Here is a 14478-nt window from a genome sequence, read left to right as displayed (position 1 = left end):
AAATTGGGAAACACTGCTCTAGATGATAACTGAACAGAATATGACTGCATTTAAAAACAGAGCATTCAAAAGTAGTATAATGAAAACTTTAATCAGAAATATAGCCTTTACATGAAATATCTAAGACTCCAGGTATAATTTAAGATGCTCAACCGTTTGAAATGAAGAATTAACTGAAATAATGGGAATAAAACTAAATACTGACTAACATATATGTCCAAAATCTCTAGACAGAACTTGCTGAAAACTGAATAAAGGATGAGCCTATCTCTGTCATGTACCAGAAAATAAACCCAGACAATATTTTGTACTTGAAAAACAAAAACTTGACAAATTCTAAGTGGTACAAATTAAAAAGTATATTAGCCCTGTGTCTAAAACTCTACTGGATTGACCAAAGACCGAAGAAACAGACTTGTACCCAGAAGAGACAGGAAATATGACGCCCGGCGCGTTCCCTCCCCCCCCCCCAAATATAAGAGATTTGATGGTCACCTCTACTTCAGCCTTTTTATGCCAGGTGAAAAGCCTGGAGTTGCATAAATGGATCTTAGAAGTACTGAACACTGTCAGATACAGATTCCTACAGCACAGCTACAGTAGAAGATATATATAAGGTTGCATGTCAAGGATGTCATGGCAAGTTCTAGTGAAAAGGGTATTCCAAGACATAGCTAGGGATGGCATCACAAAACAAATACTTCAGAGATTCTGGGCAGCACAGAGAGTGTTCCAGAATCTACCTCAAACAAAGGGTTCCCCTAAGAGCAACCAGAGTCAGATGGCCACATCTGTTGTTCTGAATTGCAAGGCCTAACCATCACTTTGTGTGAACTTCTGCACTGTACTCTTAGAACTTGTATACCCTGTTTTAAAAGAAAAACTGGTAATGATATTGAACTCTAAAAGTGGGACTCAAAGAAAGTATGTGCAAAATGTTCAATTTACTGGACAGTAATGAAGAAACCAAATGATGTTCCTATTTGTAAAAGTAAATAGTCTAAGTTCTGCAGATCTGAAGCATCTTTATGGGTGTGACAAACACTATGCAACACTCTGTTCGTTCAAATAATGAATGGAGGAACTATAAGTTCTGGAGTGGCCCAGTTAACCAATGACAAAGGCAAAAATACTCAGCAATACATCTAAGTCTCTGCACCAGACAAGGATATAGAAATTACACTAAAAAATACACTGCTTTCTTCAAATACACACATTTTATCTCTTTAGCAGTTGGATAGTCCATTTTTGTTACGGCAACTTTTTTTCTTATTTAAAATATGAATTAAAATTCATTAGAATAGGGCTGTCTGAAGTTGTTTGCTGTTGACTCAATGATAACTGCTTGCAGATTAAGATAAGACTTACTTGAGAAACAGAAAGCAATCTCAAGTCATAATGTTTGAGCACCTTCACTTTCTCTCGCATGATTTCTTCCTAAATTTTCCAACTGTAAAAAGTTTAAGCTTAGTAGAAAAGAATACTCTAAAAATTACTCACCTACTGAATCATCATTCGAGTAATTCTCTGCTTCAGCACGAACTTCTGTAAATCAAATTTTTCAGCAATTATATATAATGTGTCTGTTTTCAAAACTCTTAATTCTGCATGTATTTTTTTAGTAGTAACTATTTCATTAATACAGGATACTCTTTCAAAATGCCTGCTGAACAGATTATTTTTAGGGCTTGTAGGGAGAAAGAAGATTTTGCTAGGGGTCTGTAATGGGGACACTGAGCCTAGTTTATATTTTAAAATGTGCGTGTACATTGGTCATCCATTTTGCAGTAATGAATACCTTTCACCTATTTATGTACAGTAAAACAATTTTAAATTAAATATATTGTACTACCAGAATTTGGGAATGGACAATAGGGAAAGAATGTTCACTCCCTCTGAAGAATCTTGCACAGGCCTCTGTCAGAAGACAGCATACTGAGCTAGATGAACCAGTGGCCAGACTCAGCATGACCATTCTTATGTCCTTATGTATTCAAAGCCAAAAAATATCAAACAGTGAGGCTGAGTGACAAGAGGTATTACATATATTATAGCAAAGGTATTATTACAAAAATGTAAATACTAAGAGCTTCAAAAATAGCATGCATTGTAATACTGTTAACCTTTGCAGAACAAATCTGGTGACAAAAAAAATTAGCTCTTATTATAATTATAGAACAGGACTGCATTTTATAGCAGTCTTAGTCCTTATGTTTCACAACAGAAATATTATATACAAAAATTAGGAGTGTAGAGATTTATTGCAGAAGAGTGTCTACACAAACCTGTTTCCTGAGTTTCATCTGCCACATTATCTTCTATATGCTCTTCTTTCTCTGTTGCAAAGAAATTAAAAAATGTTACAGTTTTAGTATTGTGTGCCTAAGTTTACTTATGTGACACTAACTGCAGACACAACAGACAAGTGGGTATGATACTAGACATTACTTATTAAAATCTCTTATGAGCAATAGTTTTAATGCCTCTTCACAACAAGTATCTTTTAATCTATGGCAATTTACTGAAAAAGTTAAAATAATTGTAATGTGAAATACCAACTGAAATATACACTTTCAGTTAGTTATATTAGAACAAGATTTTAAGTTTACTAAACAAACATTTTCATAAGGTAGAAAAAAAGCTACAGTAAAGTCTTGGTTATCCGACCTAAACGGGACCGGAGGATGGTCGGATAACCGGAAATGTCGAACAACAGGGACAGCGGCAGCTAGGGAGGTGCGGGGGGGGGGGGGAGGAGCCTCCCAAGCAGGCTCTGCTCTTTGTCTCGGGGGCAGTTGGCGCGTGTGCTGCCCCCTCCCCGGTGGATTCTGGATGCCACTTCCCCCGCCCCCTTCTTCCCCGGGCCACCCAGACATGCCCAAGGCCCCGGCACTCCTGCCTCCCCTCGCCACACACCCTCCTCCCCTTGGCCCGGACTCCCTGCTTGCTACGGCCGGGAGCAGGGCTCGCTCCGCACAGAGGCAACTCTCTCCCTCCCCCTCTCCCCCCAGCCTCCCCCTTCCTCTTCCTCCCACAGGCCTCCCGGATGAGCCCAAGGCCCCGGTGCTCCTGCCTCCCTTCACCACACACCCTCCTTCCCTACCCTTCCTGCCTCGGCCCAGACTCCCTGCTTGCTGCGGCCGGGTCCAGGCCCGCTTCTAAAAGCGGAGCCACTAACGCGGCAGGATGGCCAGGATTGGGCCCCAAAGGGGACACAGCGCTCAGGTATGCTGGGCCTGGGTGAGTCCGCAGCATGGACGTGAGCTGGCCCAGGCGTGGAGTGCGGAGATAGAGTTGCTGAGCCCGCGCTGTGTGCCATTGTGGTATGAAGTGTCCCTGGAGACCCATACTGTCGCGTGACAGGCAGCACCGTCAGATAAAACGGAAGGTTGGATTAGTGAAAATCGGATAACCGAGACTTTACTGTACATTAATACAGGGTCAAATCCTATAGACATTACTCGGGGGAAAAAAAAAGTTAGTTAGTTGGCTAGAAATACTGCCTGAGCAAGGACAGAGGAAGGTTTGTAAGATTTTTCTTATACAGGTTGTACCTCCCTGGTCTGGCACCTTCAGGATCTGACTTGTCTCAAATGAGGGAGTTTGCTGGACCAAGGGAGCTCAATTCCATCCCTCTGCTGACAGGACTCTGGGCTCTCCCAGGATCTGTCAGCAGACCTAGTTCCCAGCTCACCCACAGCTCCAATGCCCAGTGACTGCTGGGACTCCACTGTCACAGCTCTCAGGCACCAACACTGCCACAGCTCCAGGGTGCCGGGGCTGCAGTGGGTATGGAGCTACCAGGGCTCCACTTCCAGGGAATGCTGGACTTCCTTATCTTGGGGCTTCCGCAGCTTTCTGGCTCCAGCGCTGCCAGGGCGCAGGGCATCAGGGCTGCTGCGGCAGTGATGACCCCAGAGTTACCAGGGCTCCATTCCTTGGGGCTGACAGTGCTTCCGTAGCTTCACTAACCTAGAGCCTCTGGAGCTGCCGTGGCTCTGCTCCTTGGGCTGCCATGGCTCTAATGTCCCAAGGCTGCCACAGCCAACCCCTTGGTCACCTAGCCCTCTGGTCTGGGGGCTCTCTGGTCCAGCAATACCCGTGGTCCTACTGGACCATGGATGTCACCAGACCAGAGAGTCCCAGATGAGAAATTCCATGTGTAGTGAGCTGGCATATTAAGTGGCCCTTCCAAGACCACTACTCTGTATTATGTTCAGCCCAACAAGAATATAGCTAGCAACGACAAAGTCACAAATATGAAGGTTTTCAAACTTGTATATTTTCAAATAATCTTCAAAATTAAGAGAGGCAAGATTGATGAGGTAATATTACTGGACCACTTAAAGTTTTTCTCACTCATCAACAGAAGTTGGGCAAATAAGGGTTTGTTTAGACTACAGGGTTGTTTGTAGAAAAAAGTGGCCTTTTTAAAAAAAACTTCCCCTGCGGCGTCTAGACTGCTGCCACGTTCTGTAGACAATAAATCGAAAGAACATGGCAGTTTTTTCGACCACTGAAAACCTTTATTTACAAGGAAGAACGCCTTTTTTCAAAAGTGCTCTTTCAAAAAAAGGTAATGCTATGTAATGTAAACTGTGCTTTTTCGAAAGTACCGGTTGCAGTCTAGACGCTCCTTTTCAAAAGAGGCTTACAGTCTAGACAGAGCCTAAGAGATTACCTAACCCACCTTTTCTCTCTAATTTTCTGGGACCAACATGACTACAATAACACTGCATTCTGAATTAAGAGTCCATACACACAATCTATTAAATTACACAAATACATATCTGCAAGTAATTAAAATATTTACATTTTGTGCATCAATGAGCAAAATTAACACTATTTTGGGAGACCTAAAAGTTCAAACTATTTCTTTTAATGCACTACAGGTAACATTAATTACATTCCTCCTTTTTTACATTAGTGAACAGATATAGAAGTTATAACATGAAAATAAATACTTTTACAAAACAAATATTCATACCTGGTGGTTTTTTATTAATGTCTACATCCTCAGGAGTTTCATCTAGATTTCAAGGTTTAAAATAAAATAAAATAAAATAAAATTTTATTAGCTGTTTTAGAGTCAAAGACTGCAAAAAAGAACACGACATATGTGCAAGACTATTATTAAAAATATATATACCTGGCTCTCTATCTTCATTTACTGGTTCTGGAAGAACTCCTGCAACTGAGAAGACACAATATTTGTAGCAACACCTAATGTGAAGTTCTACACTGGTGAAACTTGCGACAACTTTCTAAGGGTACGTCTAGACTACATGCCTCTGGCGACAGCAGCATGTAGTCTAGACGTACCCTAAGTTAAGGCTAATGTCTAAGGCTCCCAAACCTTACAGGACTGAGTTAAGGAAGGTCTTTGAAGTTTATGTCTGATTCCCAAACTAGCACCTCAACCAATAGACCATCCTTCTCCTTCGTGAGAAGTGTATGTTCAAGCATCCGTGGCCAGTCTAGACGCGATTTTGCGCAAGAAAGCCCCAATCGCCATTTTAGCCATCGAGGCTTTTTTTGCGCAAAACACTTCTTCCCAGTCTACACTGGCCTTCTTGCGCAAGTATTCTTGCACAAGAGGGCTTTTTCCCCCAGCGGGAGTGTGAAAGTATTTGCACAAAAAGCACTGATTTTGTACATTAAAGTCAGTGCTCTTGTGCAAATTCAAGCAGCCAGTGTAGACCGCTTGCCAGTCTAGACGCACCCATAGAGAATGTAGATGGTGCTATTAGGGACTCTAGGAGAAAGGGGAAATCGAGGCCCAAAGGTATGTCATATTGTGACCTGCATCTCGAAGTTACCACAGGTGGGGGCCATCCTACAAAAGATTGTGGAAGGTCAATAAGCCTCTCGGAAGAGGGAAAGTGAGGCAAGGGGATGCTCACAGAGCCACTCTGAGGTGGGGGAGAATGGAAAGGGACACCCTTTGATGTACAAACTACATGGAATTCAGATACCACATCTAGAATCTTAGATCCACAAGAGGCAATAAGCAATTGAATGGTTAATAAACTTTTTGTTATAAATGGGGTAAGGAGGATGCTTATTTTTAACAAATTTTACTCTTCAAGGGAACTTAGCTATTTAAAACTATTATATGCAACAGGGGAAAAACCCAATTACATTTTTAATAAGTGTCTTCTATTTTTATTAAGGTAAGTGACTTTAGAAAAATAATCTTTTCATCTCTTTGAAAGAAGGGCTTAAACAACTGCTTATACTCACTTTCATCTTCCTTTTCAGCATCCTCAGGTGGTTCTGTTGGGAACAACATTTCTTAGTTTCAAATTTATTATTTTGAGCCAACATCATAGCTAAATGTAAAGAGAACATTTATAAAATGTGAAATGCTAAAAAAAGGTTATTTTAAGGAAGAAAAAATGTTCTCCAATTTTAAGAAATTTCTAATACTCTTTAAAAATGGAAACAAGTACATGATTTTGTTGAAAGAGAACAACAAATGCAAACAGGCTTGCATTATCCAGAGCAGAAGAGAGAGTCTACATAGAGCCTATTTCAGTGGGGATTAATTTAAACTGTGCTTAGTTTTAAAGAGGCTAAAATTCCTAACAAGACTGAGAAAGTAATCATGTCAATATGATAAGAGTCCCAATTTTCATTTAACATTATTCCATATTAATGTAATATAAAAAAACAAATGTATTTATTTTCACCTTGTATGCTTTCTTCAAAGTAGTGTTCATTTATAGGCTCTTTACCTGCAATGGGGATACATTCAAAGGATACATGAAATTTTTTTTTAAATTACCTGTTTCATCTGGATGCACAATTCATGAGCAAGATGTCATTTACAGTGTAATTTACAAAAAGATGTTAGCTCAAAACCCTGTCAAGTTAATTGCCTTAAAATTAGTTTTAGATATTAACATGACCTAGAATCTCTCTGCCAAATTTCATAGATATACAACAAAATCATTTTCCTATTTTTTAATATGATTACCTTTTTCCGCATGCTATAAAAATATGGGCAAACAACTGGCTAGGCAGGCAGAACAGTGAAATTACTTATATACAGCAATTGTAAATGCACCAAAAACATTTTTGGTTACAAGCAGAGAAAAATTAACTTCACTCTCTAATCTTTCAGTAATGGTAACCTTGGATGTTACTTAAAAATATAGTTTTTTCAGAGTGAATTTTAAGTTAACTGTGCCCTAGTTTAAAAAACAACTCCTTTTGGCTCTAACAACACTAAATAGTAGTTGGGGTTGTTGTCTCTCTATTTTGGCATTGGGGAGATTTAATTATATCTAAAGGTTGCTCTCCTAAAGCAGTTTACCTGCAGTTTCTTCTGTTTTTCCACTCTCCAGTTCTGCATATACTCAGGGGATATAATGTTATTTAAATTATTTTCATAAGTGCACATAAAAATACATTTAACATACTACTACATTTAACCCTGAGCCAATCCACCCATCCGCTACCCCCAATTCTCTCTACTCTTTTTTACTATTACTTTTATAGATAGGTAAGAGCTGCTACAGTGAATCGTACCACTGGTCCATATTCTAGCCCAATATTCAGTGTCCTGTGTGAGCTTCAGAAAATATATGAAATCTTGCTTTAGGCAGCTCTGGGATTATCTATTCCTAATACCAGGTTTCCTCTGAACTCCTTTATTGGTAGGCCCTGTCTACACCACACAGTTCTATAGATAAAAGGCAGCTTTTGTCAATAAAACTGCAGGTATACACACTGCCAACTGAATTCATCTGCTGTGTTGATATAATAAAACCAACCTGATGAGAGGCATAGAGCTTTTTGCAATGTAGTTACAGTACCCAGCATCAGAGTAGACAAAGAACTTCTTACACTGTCATAGCTGGCCTCCAAGTATCATCCCACAATGCCCACCATTTGAACTCTGCTGTCCCACAGCCAACTTCATAGCTGTGCACTGCTCCTCATTTTTTAAAGCCCCAGGAACTTTAGAAACTGCTCTTCCTGTTTGCTTTTCTGGTTCTCCTGAGCCTGTGGGGGAGAGGAGCCTATGTATCTGTGGCTGCATCTATGGGGAGAAATCAGTGTAGGGACACAGGGGGACAGCACCACAAAGAATGCCCTACACATACTACCACCCATCCTATACATCTAACTTCCAAGGGCACTGCAGAGATTAAATACGACAGCCAAACACAGAACCCTATGAAACCCATGATAGCGGAAACAGGCAGGCATGCAACCACACTTGACACACAATATGCCAACATACACACTCAGATACCTACCCCACCTCACCACACAACTTTTCACTCATTTCTCCCAACATACACTTCTGTGGACTTCTAATGTTACTGTTCAGCAATGTCAGTTTGGTCACATTATCGAGTGCTACTTTGAAAAGTGACTTAAAATATGTTGCTTTTGAGGTATACCCAGCAAACATTACAAAGTTTACAGCACAGCATAACAAACCATGCCAGGCTCAACACACTACAGCAGCACCCATTACAGTGTCTCCATGTTAAAATGCTCCTTCGAGGCCTCCCTCAGCCAAATAGCACTCTTCTTCCAATTAACTCTTTTTATAGCCTTGTGTTTATAATGCACAGCACACCACCCTGCAGCCAGTTGCACAGTGAGATAGCTATCCATGGTACATTGTTCTCTGTGTCGATGCAACAGCTGCTATTATGGATGCATTTTGCCAACGAAAGAGGCATAATGTGGATAGGCAACAATGGTTTAATTACAGAAATGGCTGTACACTGACTTAACTCTTTTTAAACCTTAAGGCTGGAGCCTTAACCTCCTCCAAAAACAGTTAATCAAAACAAATTAAACTGTCAGTATTATTATCATCCATATAAACACCAGTCTCTCTTTGAAACTTGTGACATTTTTGGCTCTGAAGATATCCTGTAGCAATGAGTTCTATTCTTGGATTATACACAGTGTGGAAAAAATATTTCCTTTTCTAAATTTGCCAATTCTAATTTAAAATTAAAAAGTGATCTTGCTACCTTTTAATCTAACCAACTGTCTCATTCTTATGAGAGAGACAGGGAAAACAAGCTCATGACCTACCATCTCTATAACATTTGCTATATTAGATACAGGAAGTCCCTGGGTTACGTACAAAATTGGGACTGTAGGTTTGTTCTTAAGTTGAATTTGTATGTAAGTCGGAACTGGTATGCTAAGCTGAATTTGGATGCAAGTCGGCCTCGGCGCGGGGAGTTTTTTTAAAGTGGGCCCCGGCGGCGCTTCGCATCCCCTTCCCCCGCCCCCGGTCTCTGGAGCTGGGGCCAAGTGTGCCCCGTGCGCCCCGACCGGCCGCTGCAGCGCCCAGAGGCCACAGCCCAGCGCAGGGCCGGGTGTTTAACGGCGGAGGCGGATTCCCCTTTAAATCTCCCCACCTCCCCCCCCCCCCCCCCCAAGGTCTCCCTCTTACCAGCTCACTCCTCGCCCTCCCTCCGCCTCCTCCCGCGAACGGGACTCCCAGCCCAATCCCACAATGCACCGGGCGCGCCGGGCTCCCTCAGCGCCACCTGAATGGAAATGCCGCTGCCGGGGCGCAGCTAGTGCGGGGTGCCTCCCCCACTGTCGCTGCCTCCGACGGCGCGGGGGGCGCTTCCCCACAGCAGACCAGGGAGACGCGGAGCTAGCCCCCTCCCCCCCAGCAGACCAGGGAGACGCGGAGCGGCTTTTCTCGCCACGGAGGACGTGGGCGGCGGGACCAACCCGGCAGCGCCCCAGCTGCTCTGTTCCAGGCGTCCAGATTCAGCCGCTGTTGAAACTGACCAGCAGCGGCTGACTTGGGAACACCTGGGGCAGAGCAGCTGGGGTGCTGCCGGGTTGGTCCAGTAGCGCCGAGGAGCGGCGGGGAGATTTAATGGGGAATCCGCCTTCGCCGTTAAACACCCAGCCCTGCGCCGGGCTGCGGCCTCCAGGCACCCCGCACTAGCTGCGCTCCTCCTCCCCCCCCCCCCCCCGTTTGTAACTAGGGAGCCGACGTAAGTCGGATTGATGTAACCAGGGGAATTCCTGTACTTTCATTGTGGCTATTCTTAATTTGCCGTCTTCAAAATCTAAACAGAATCTTTTCAACCACCTCTTTTCATGTGGAAAGGCCTAAAAGAAGCCTCATATTCCTGAATATAGCACACTGAGTCCCAAAAAAATAAACTTATTGATGCTGCCAAGAGGGTACAGAGACCAATGAAGGGCCTCTACTGGTGAAAGCAGGATTAATGGGTCAAAGCAGAGCAACTAGTGGCAGCTCCAAATGGTTTTGATTGAACGTTCTGTAGCTCCTTACCTGACTGCTGTCAATAAGCAATGGCTTGGAAGGTTTTAGGGCTAAGGTAATGGTAGCAGGCAGCACAAAACCAGTAAGTGGAAGGGAGTGGTGCTAAACTACCACAACACAGCTGCCAGAGCGAGCCCTCCAAGAAGCTTTGAGTTACTGAAGTTCCCAACCTGTCTCTTAGTGATGAGACCTGAAGGATAAGAACCCTTTGAGGCTATTATCTTAAAAAACATGCTTCATCTCTTAGCCCTCAAAATATTGTTCATAAGTAGTCTCATTATCCCAACCATTAGCTGAAGAGAATAATCCATCTTTTCCACCACCCAAATTATATTCTGATTGAGGTTATTTGCAACTTTCTGACATAACTCAGATTCCACACAATAATACACCTGGATTGTAGGTTGAAATTGAAGTTGTTTGGGTAGCATTAACTAAGTAGTATCTAAAGTTTAATGCTTAATTATTCTTAATTTAAACTAAAATATTATAATGTTTAATTGGTATTTACAGTTTAACATCACTTTAATCACATGTTTATGAACCAAAATATCTTCCCAGGTATCCAAAATAATAGTATTATCTCTACCTGTATCCTGAGTCTCAGGCTCTTCTCCATATTTTGATTCTAAAAACCAAAAGAAACTAATATCAATCAAAAGTTCGGAGGGGATCTGATTTAGCAAAGCATACTAAAACATAACATAGATCTCATGTGATAAACATAGATGATAGAATTGGAATGCATCTAATCAATGAAGTGTATGCAGTGTATTTCCCAATAAAAGTTCTGGGGCCTGTCTATGCAGCAGCTCTAAATGCACAGAGCCTTTACTAAAATCAGGGGGAAGTCCGCACATGGAGCAATCATAACTGGACACATGGAGCAATCATAACTGGATTAATGTCCCATTCAAAATAAATAAATCAAGAGCTCTATGAATGTTCAAAAAGGGTTTTCTCATTCAACCAGATAAGATGAAAAAGTTACATTTCAGGACACAGATCCAAGCAGAGATAAATACTCAGAACAATCATCGTTGATATGCAGAATAGATTTATACATAATTCAAGAGCCATTTTTTTCTTTCAAGTCTTTGGAGAGGAATGACTAATTGTCTGAAAGGCTTTATTATTCTGCTGTCAGGCAGATTAGAATTTTAAGAATTGTCTATTTATTACATAGCGGTTCTAATATGTTGCTGATGTTAAGCATCAACTGATGAGCATCCAGACCAATATATTTAGTTTATGTTTTCCAGGCTCTCTCATTGAGGAAAGGGATGTGAGGTGAAAGGAGGGTCTAGTTTTACAAAAAAGAAGAAGGTGAAATATTAAAATGGCAGAACAAGCCAAATTTATCATGATCAATATGTTCACTAAAGGTAACAGTTATACAATGTTCATGGATGGACACGATAATATAAATTTAAATACTGAAAAAGTTGATGGAGTCCTTAAACTCTAAGAAGAAATGACACTCTCCCCCCAGTGAAATACAACTTTTTAACCACGTGATATAAAAAGACGTCTTCTTGTACACTACCTTCATGATGTTCAAGGGCATCTTCCAGTGCTAATTCATCTAAAAAGAAAGATGCATTTACTTGCTTTGCTTAGAATAATCGATCAAAAACTCAAGGAACACAGCAATAACCAAAAATAGTCTGAGGATAAACATTTAACCCCACTATAATTATATTCCTGATAAGATTTCATGATTACAAATACTATTAGCATTCCTATGTTTAATAGGGATAAGATGCAGTTAACTGGCTAATTGAGTAGTCAAAAATTCTATCAGCTACTTGATTAGTTGATACAGGAAGGCAACCCAGCTCAATCCAAGCTCGCACTGGATCCAGGACTTACCCCTGCTGTGGCCTGGGCCGCAGCAAACAGGGGCTACTGCCCACAGTGGGCCCAAGCTTGCCGCGGACAGAGACTGTTTGTGGTATCTGGAGCAGCCTCTGTCCACCGCAGCAGTGCAGGGGAGAGGGCAGACGGCACCATGGAGATGGTGCTGGTGGAACCGCCTGCTGCTTCCCCACCCGCTTGCTGCGTCTGATACAGAGGCAGCAAGGGGTGGGGTGCAATGGGTAGTTGACTATTTGCCTACATCTCAAATGTAGAACTAATGTAGTTTTATAAATAAGTATCCATGTCCACACTCTATAATAGGAGTCCCCAGTCATGGAAATATTTTATGCAGATGCTTTAAGCACATGAGCAAGCAGCCTTATTAACTTTGGTGGGATTATTTCCATAAATCAAATGAAGCATATGTGTATTTGTAGGATTGGAACCTAGAGAATTGAATTTATAACTATAAAGCAAATAAGCATTAAAAAAAAGATAAGATTTTTGTATTTAACAAAATGTTTCTTCATAGACAACACTTTTTCCCCCCCCCCCTTCATTTCTCTTGTGGTATCAGAAACAGGGTAAGAATTATTTCAAGATGAAAGAAAGGATAAAGTTATGAACCTGATACTGTTTTGCAAACTATATATTTTTTAGATGAGATTAGGGGTTTGGCTGATAAAGATAACAGCTGACACAGTATATTTAAGACTTCTGCAAGTCATGCGATACTATGTGAAATGGCATTTTGATTAAAAATAGTACTAAACAAAGTGGCGCATATTAATTGTATTAAAAACTGGCTGACAATTGAAAAGATAATTAATTAGGACTCGTCAACTGGGGATACTTCTAGTGTAGCCTTTCCTGAATCTGCTCTTGTCTTAGTGCTATTTAATATCTATCAGAGATCTGGAAGAAAATGCAGGATCTTTACCGATACAGTTTGCAGATAAAGCAAAGACTGATGAAGTCATAAATAAGGACGGGTCATTAATATAAAGGGATTGGGATTATCAAATAAACTGGACTCACTTGAACACTTTAATGTAGCCAAATGCAAGGTAATACATTGAGGAAAAATGAACAATGGTTAGACTTACAGAAAACGAGGGGACTACACCCTGGAAAACAGAAACTCCAAAGGAACTTAGAGAACATGGTGGATAAGAGAAGGTTACTCACGCTGATAGTAACTGATGTTCGAGACGAGTATCCCCATAAGTGCTTCACATTAGGTTGGTGCACCGCCGTCATGCCTTAGATTGGAGATTTCAGAGCAGTGTTCCCGGGGACCATGCATGTGTGTGCAGTCACGTGCTCTTACATGGCAGGCATTGCACATGCACAAGCCCTCCATCCCCCCAGTTCCTTCTCTACCCCAGAACAATGCCTATGAGAAGGCCAGAATCACGAAATAGAGAGGAGGGAGGGTGGGTTGTGGAGTACCCGCAGGCACAAACATCTCGAAAACATCACTTATTATCAAGGTGAGTAACCTCTTCGAGAGAGAGAAAGATGTCCCCATGGGTGTGCCACACTGGGTGACTACAAAGCTATTTCTTGTTAGGGAGGTAGGGGCTTTGGATCTTGCAGAAATGCAATGGAAAGGACTGCCTTAGCAAGTTTCAGATTGGAGAGAGGACACTGGATAAGTGCATAGTGCTTTGCAAATTTGTGGTCAGACAACCATGTAGCAGCTGTGCAAATGTCTCTTGTAGGTACTCTGCGGAGGAATGGTATTGAGGGGTAGCCATGGCTCTGGATGAGTGTGCCATTATTCTGTCTGGAGGGGGGCACCTCTGATTGTATCAAGCTCTGTTGTTCCCAATCTGAAATCCAGTGGGAAAGCCACTGCGATGAGACATCCTGGCCCTTATTGTGGTTTGCTATCAACACGAACAGTCTTGGAGATGCTCAAAAAGTTTAGTTTGTTGCAGGTAAAAAGAAAGCACTCTGCGCAGGTCAAGGTGTGCATTTTCATCTCGAAGGAACTGGCATTGTCGATTGGGGGAAGAAGGTGGGAAGGTGTATTGTCTGATTGAGGTGGAAGGATAAGTATACCTTAGGAAGGAATTTGGGATAGGTACATAAAATGACCTTGTCTTTAAAAATGGTGGTGCATGGGTGATCAGACATTAGGGCTGCGACCTCTCCCACCCATCTCGCCAAAGTAATGGATATGAGGAAAACAGTTTTAATGGATAAATGTAATAGTGAGCTGGTGGCCATTGATTCAAAAGGTGGCCGAGTTAAAGCGTTCAGTACTAAATTCAGGTCCCACAGTGGTGTTGGTGGATTGATGTCCAGATAAAGTGCCTGAA

The 14478-nt window shown here is 41.7% G+C and overlaps 1 protein-coding gene across 10 annotated transcripts in view; it reads right to left on the bottom strand.

The window, feature by feature from the left end:
- Window positions 1-14478, bottom strand: part of ASPH (aspartate beta-hydroxylase) — a 191779-nt gene that overhangs the window by 94125 nt on the left and 83176 nt on the right. For 6 of the 10 annotated variants that reach the window (XM_075920638.2, XM_075920633.2, XM_075920634.2 and 3 more), the window contains 9 exons: window positions 11838-11876; window positions 10881-10919; window positions 7319-7360; window positions 6693-6737; window positions 6244-6276; window positions 5150-5194; window positions 4988-5029; window positions 2286-2336; window positions 1501-1545 (listed from right to left, as the gene is read on the bottom strand). In XM_075920638.2, the coding sequence (XP_075776753.1) occupies window positions 1501-1545; window positions 2286-2336; window positions 4988-5029; window positions 5150-5194; window positions 6244-6276; window positions 6693-6737; window positions 7319-7360; window positions 10881-10919; window positions 11838-11876 (381 nt within the window). The remainder of the gene's footprint in view (window positions 1-1500; window positions 1546-2285; window positions 2337-4987; window positions 5030-5149; window positions 5195-6243; window positions 6277-6692; window positions 6738-7318; window positions 7361-10880; window positions 10920-11837; window positions 11877-14478) is intronic. The other 4 variants (XM_075920630.2, XM_089776247.1, XM_075920632.2 and 1 more) reach the window with 3 other exon arrangements.

The sequence above is a fragment of the Pelodiscus sinensis genome, chromosome 2, assembly GCF_052426305.1.
Source record: "Pelodiscus sinensis isolate ZL-2025 chromosome 2, ASM5242630v1, whole genome shotgun sequence".
Lineage (NCBI taxonomy): Eukaryota > Metazoa > Chordata > Testudines > Trionychidae > Pelodiscus > Pelodiscus sinensis.
This window is presented reverse-complemented; position numbering and strand designations above follow the sequence as displayed.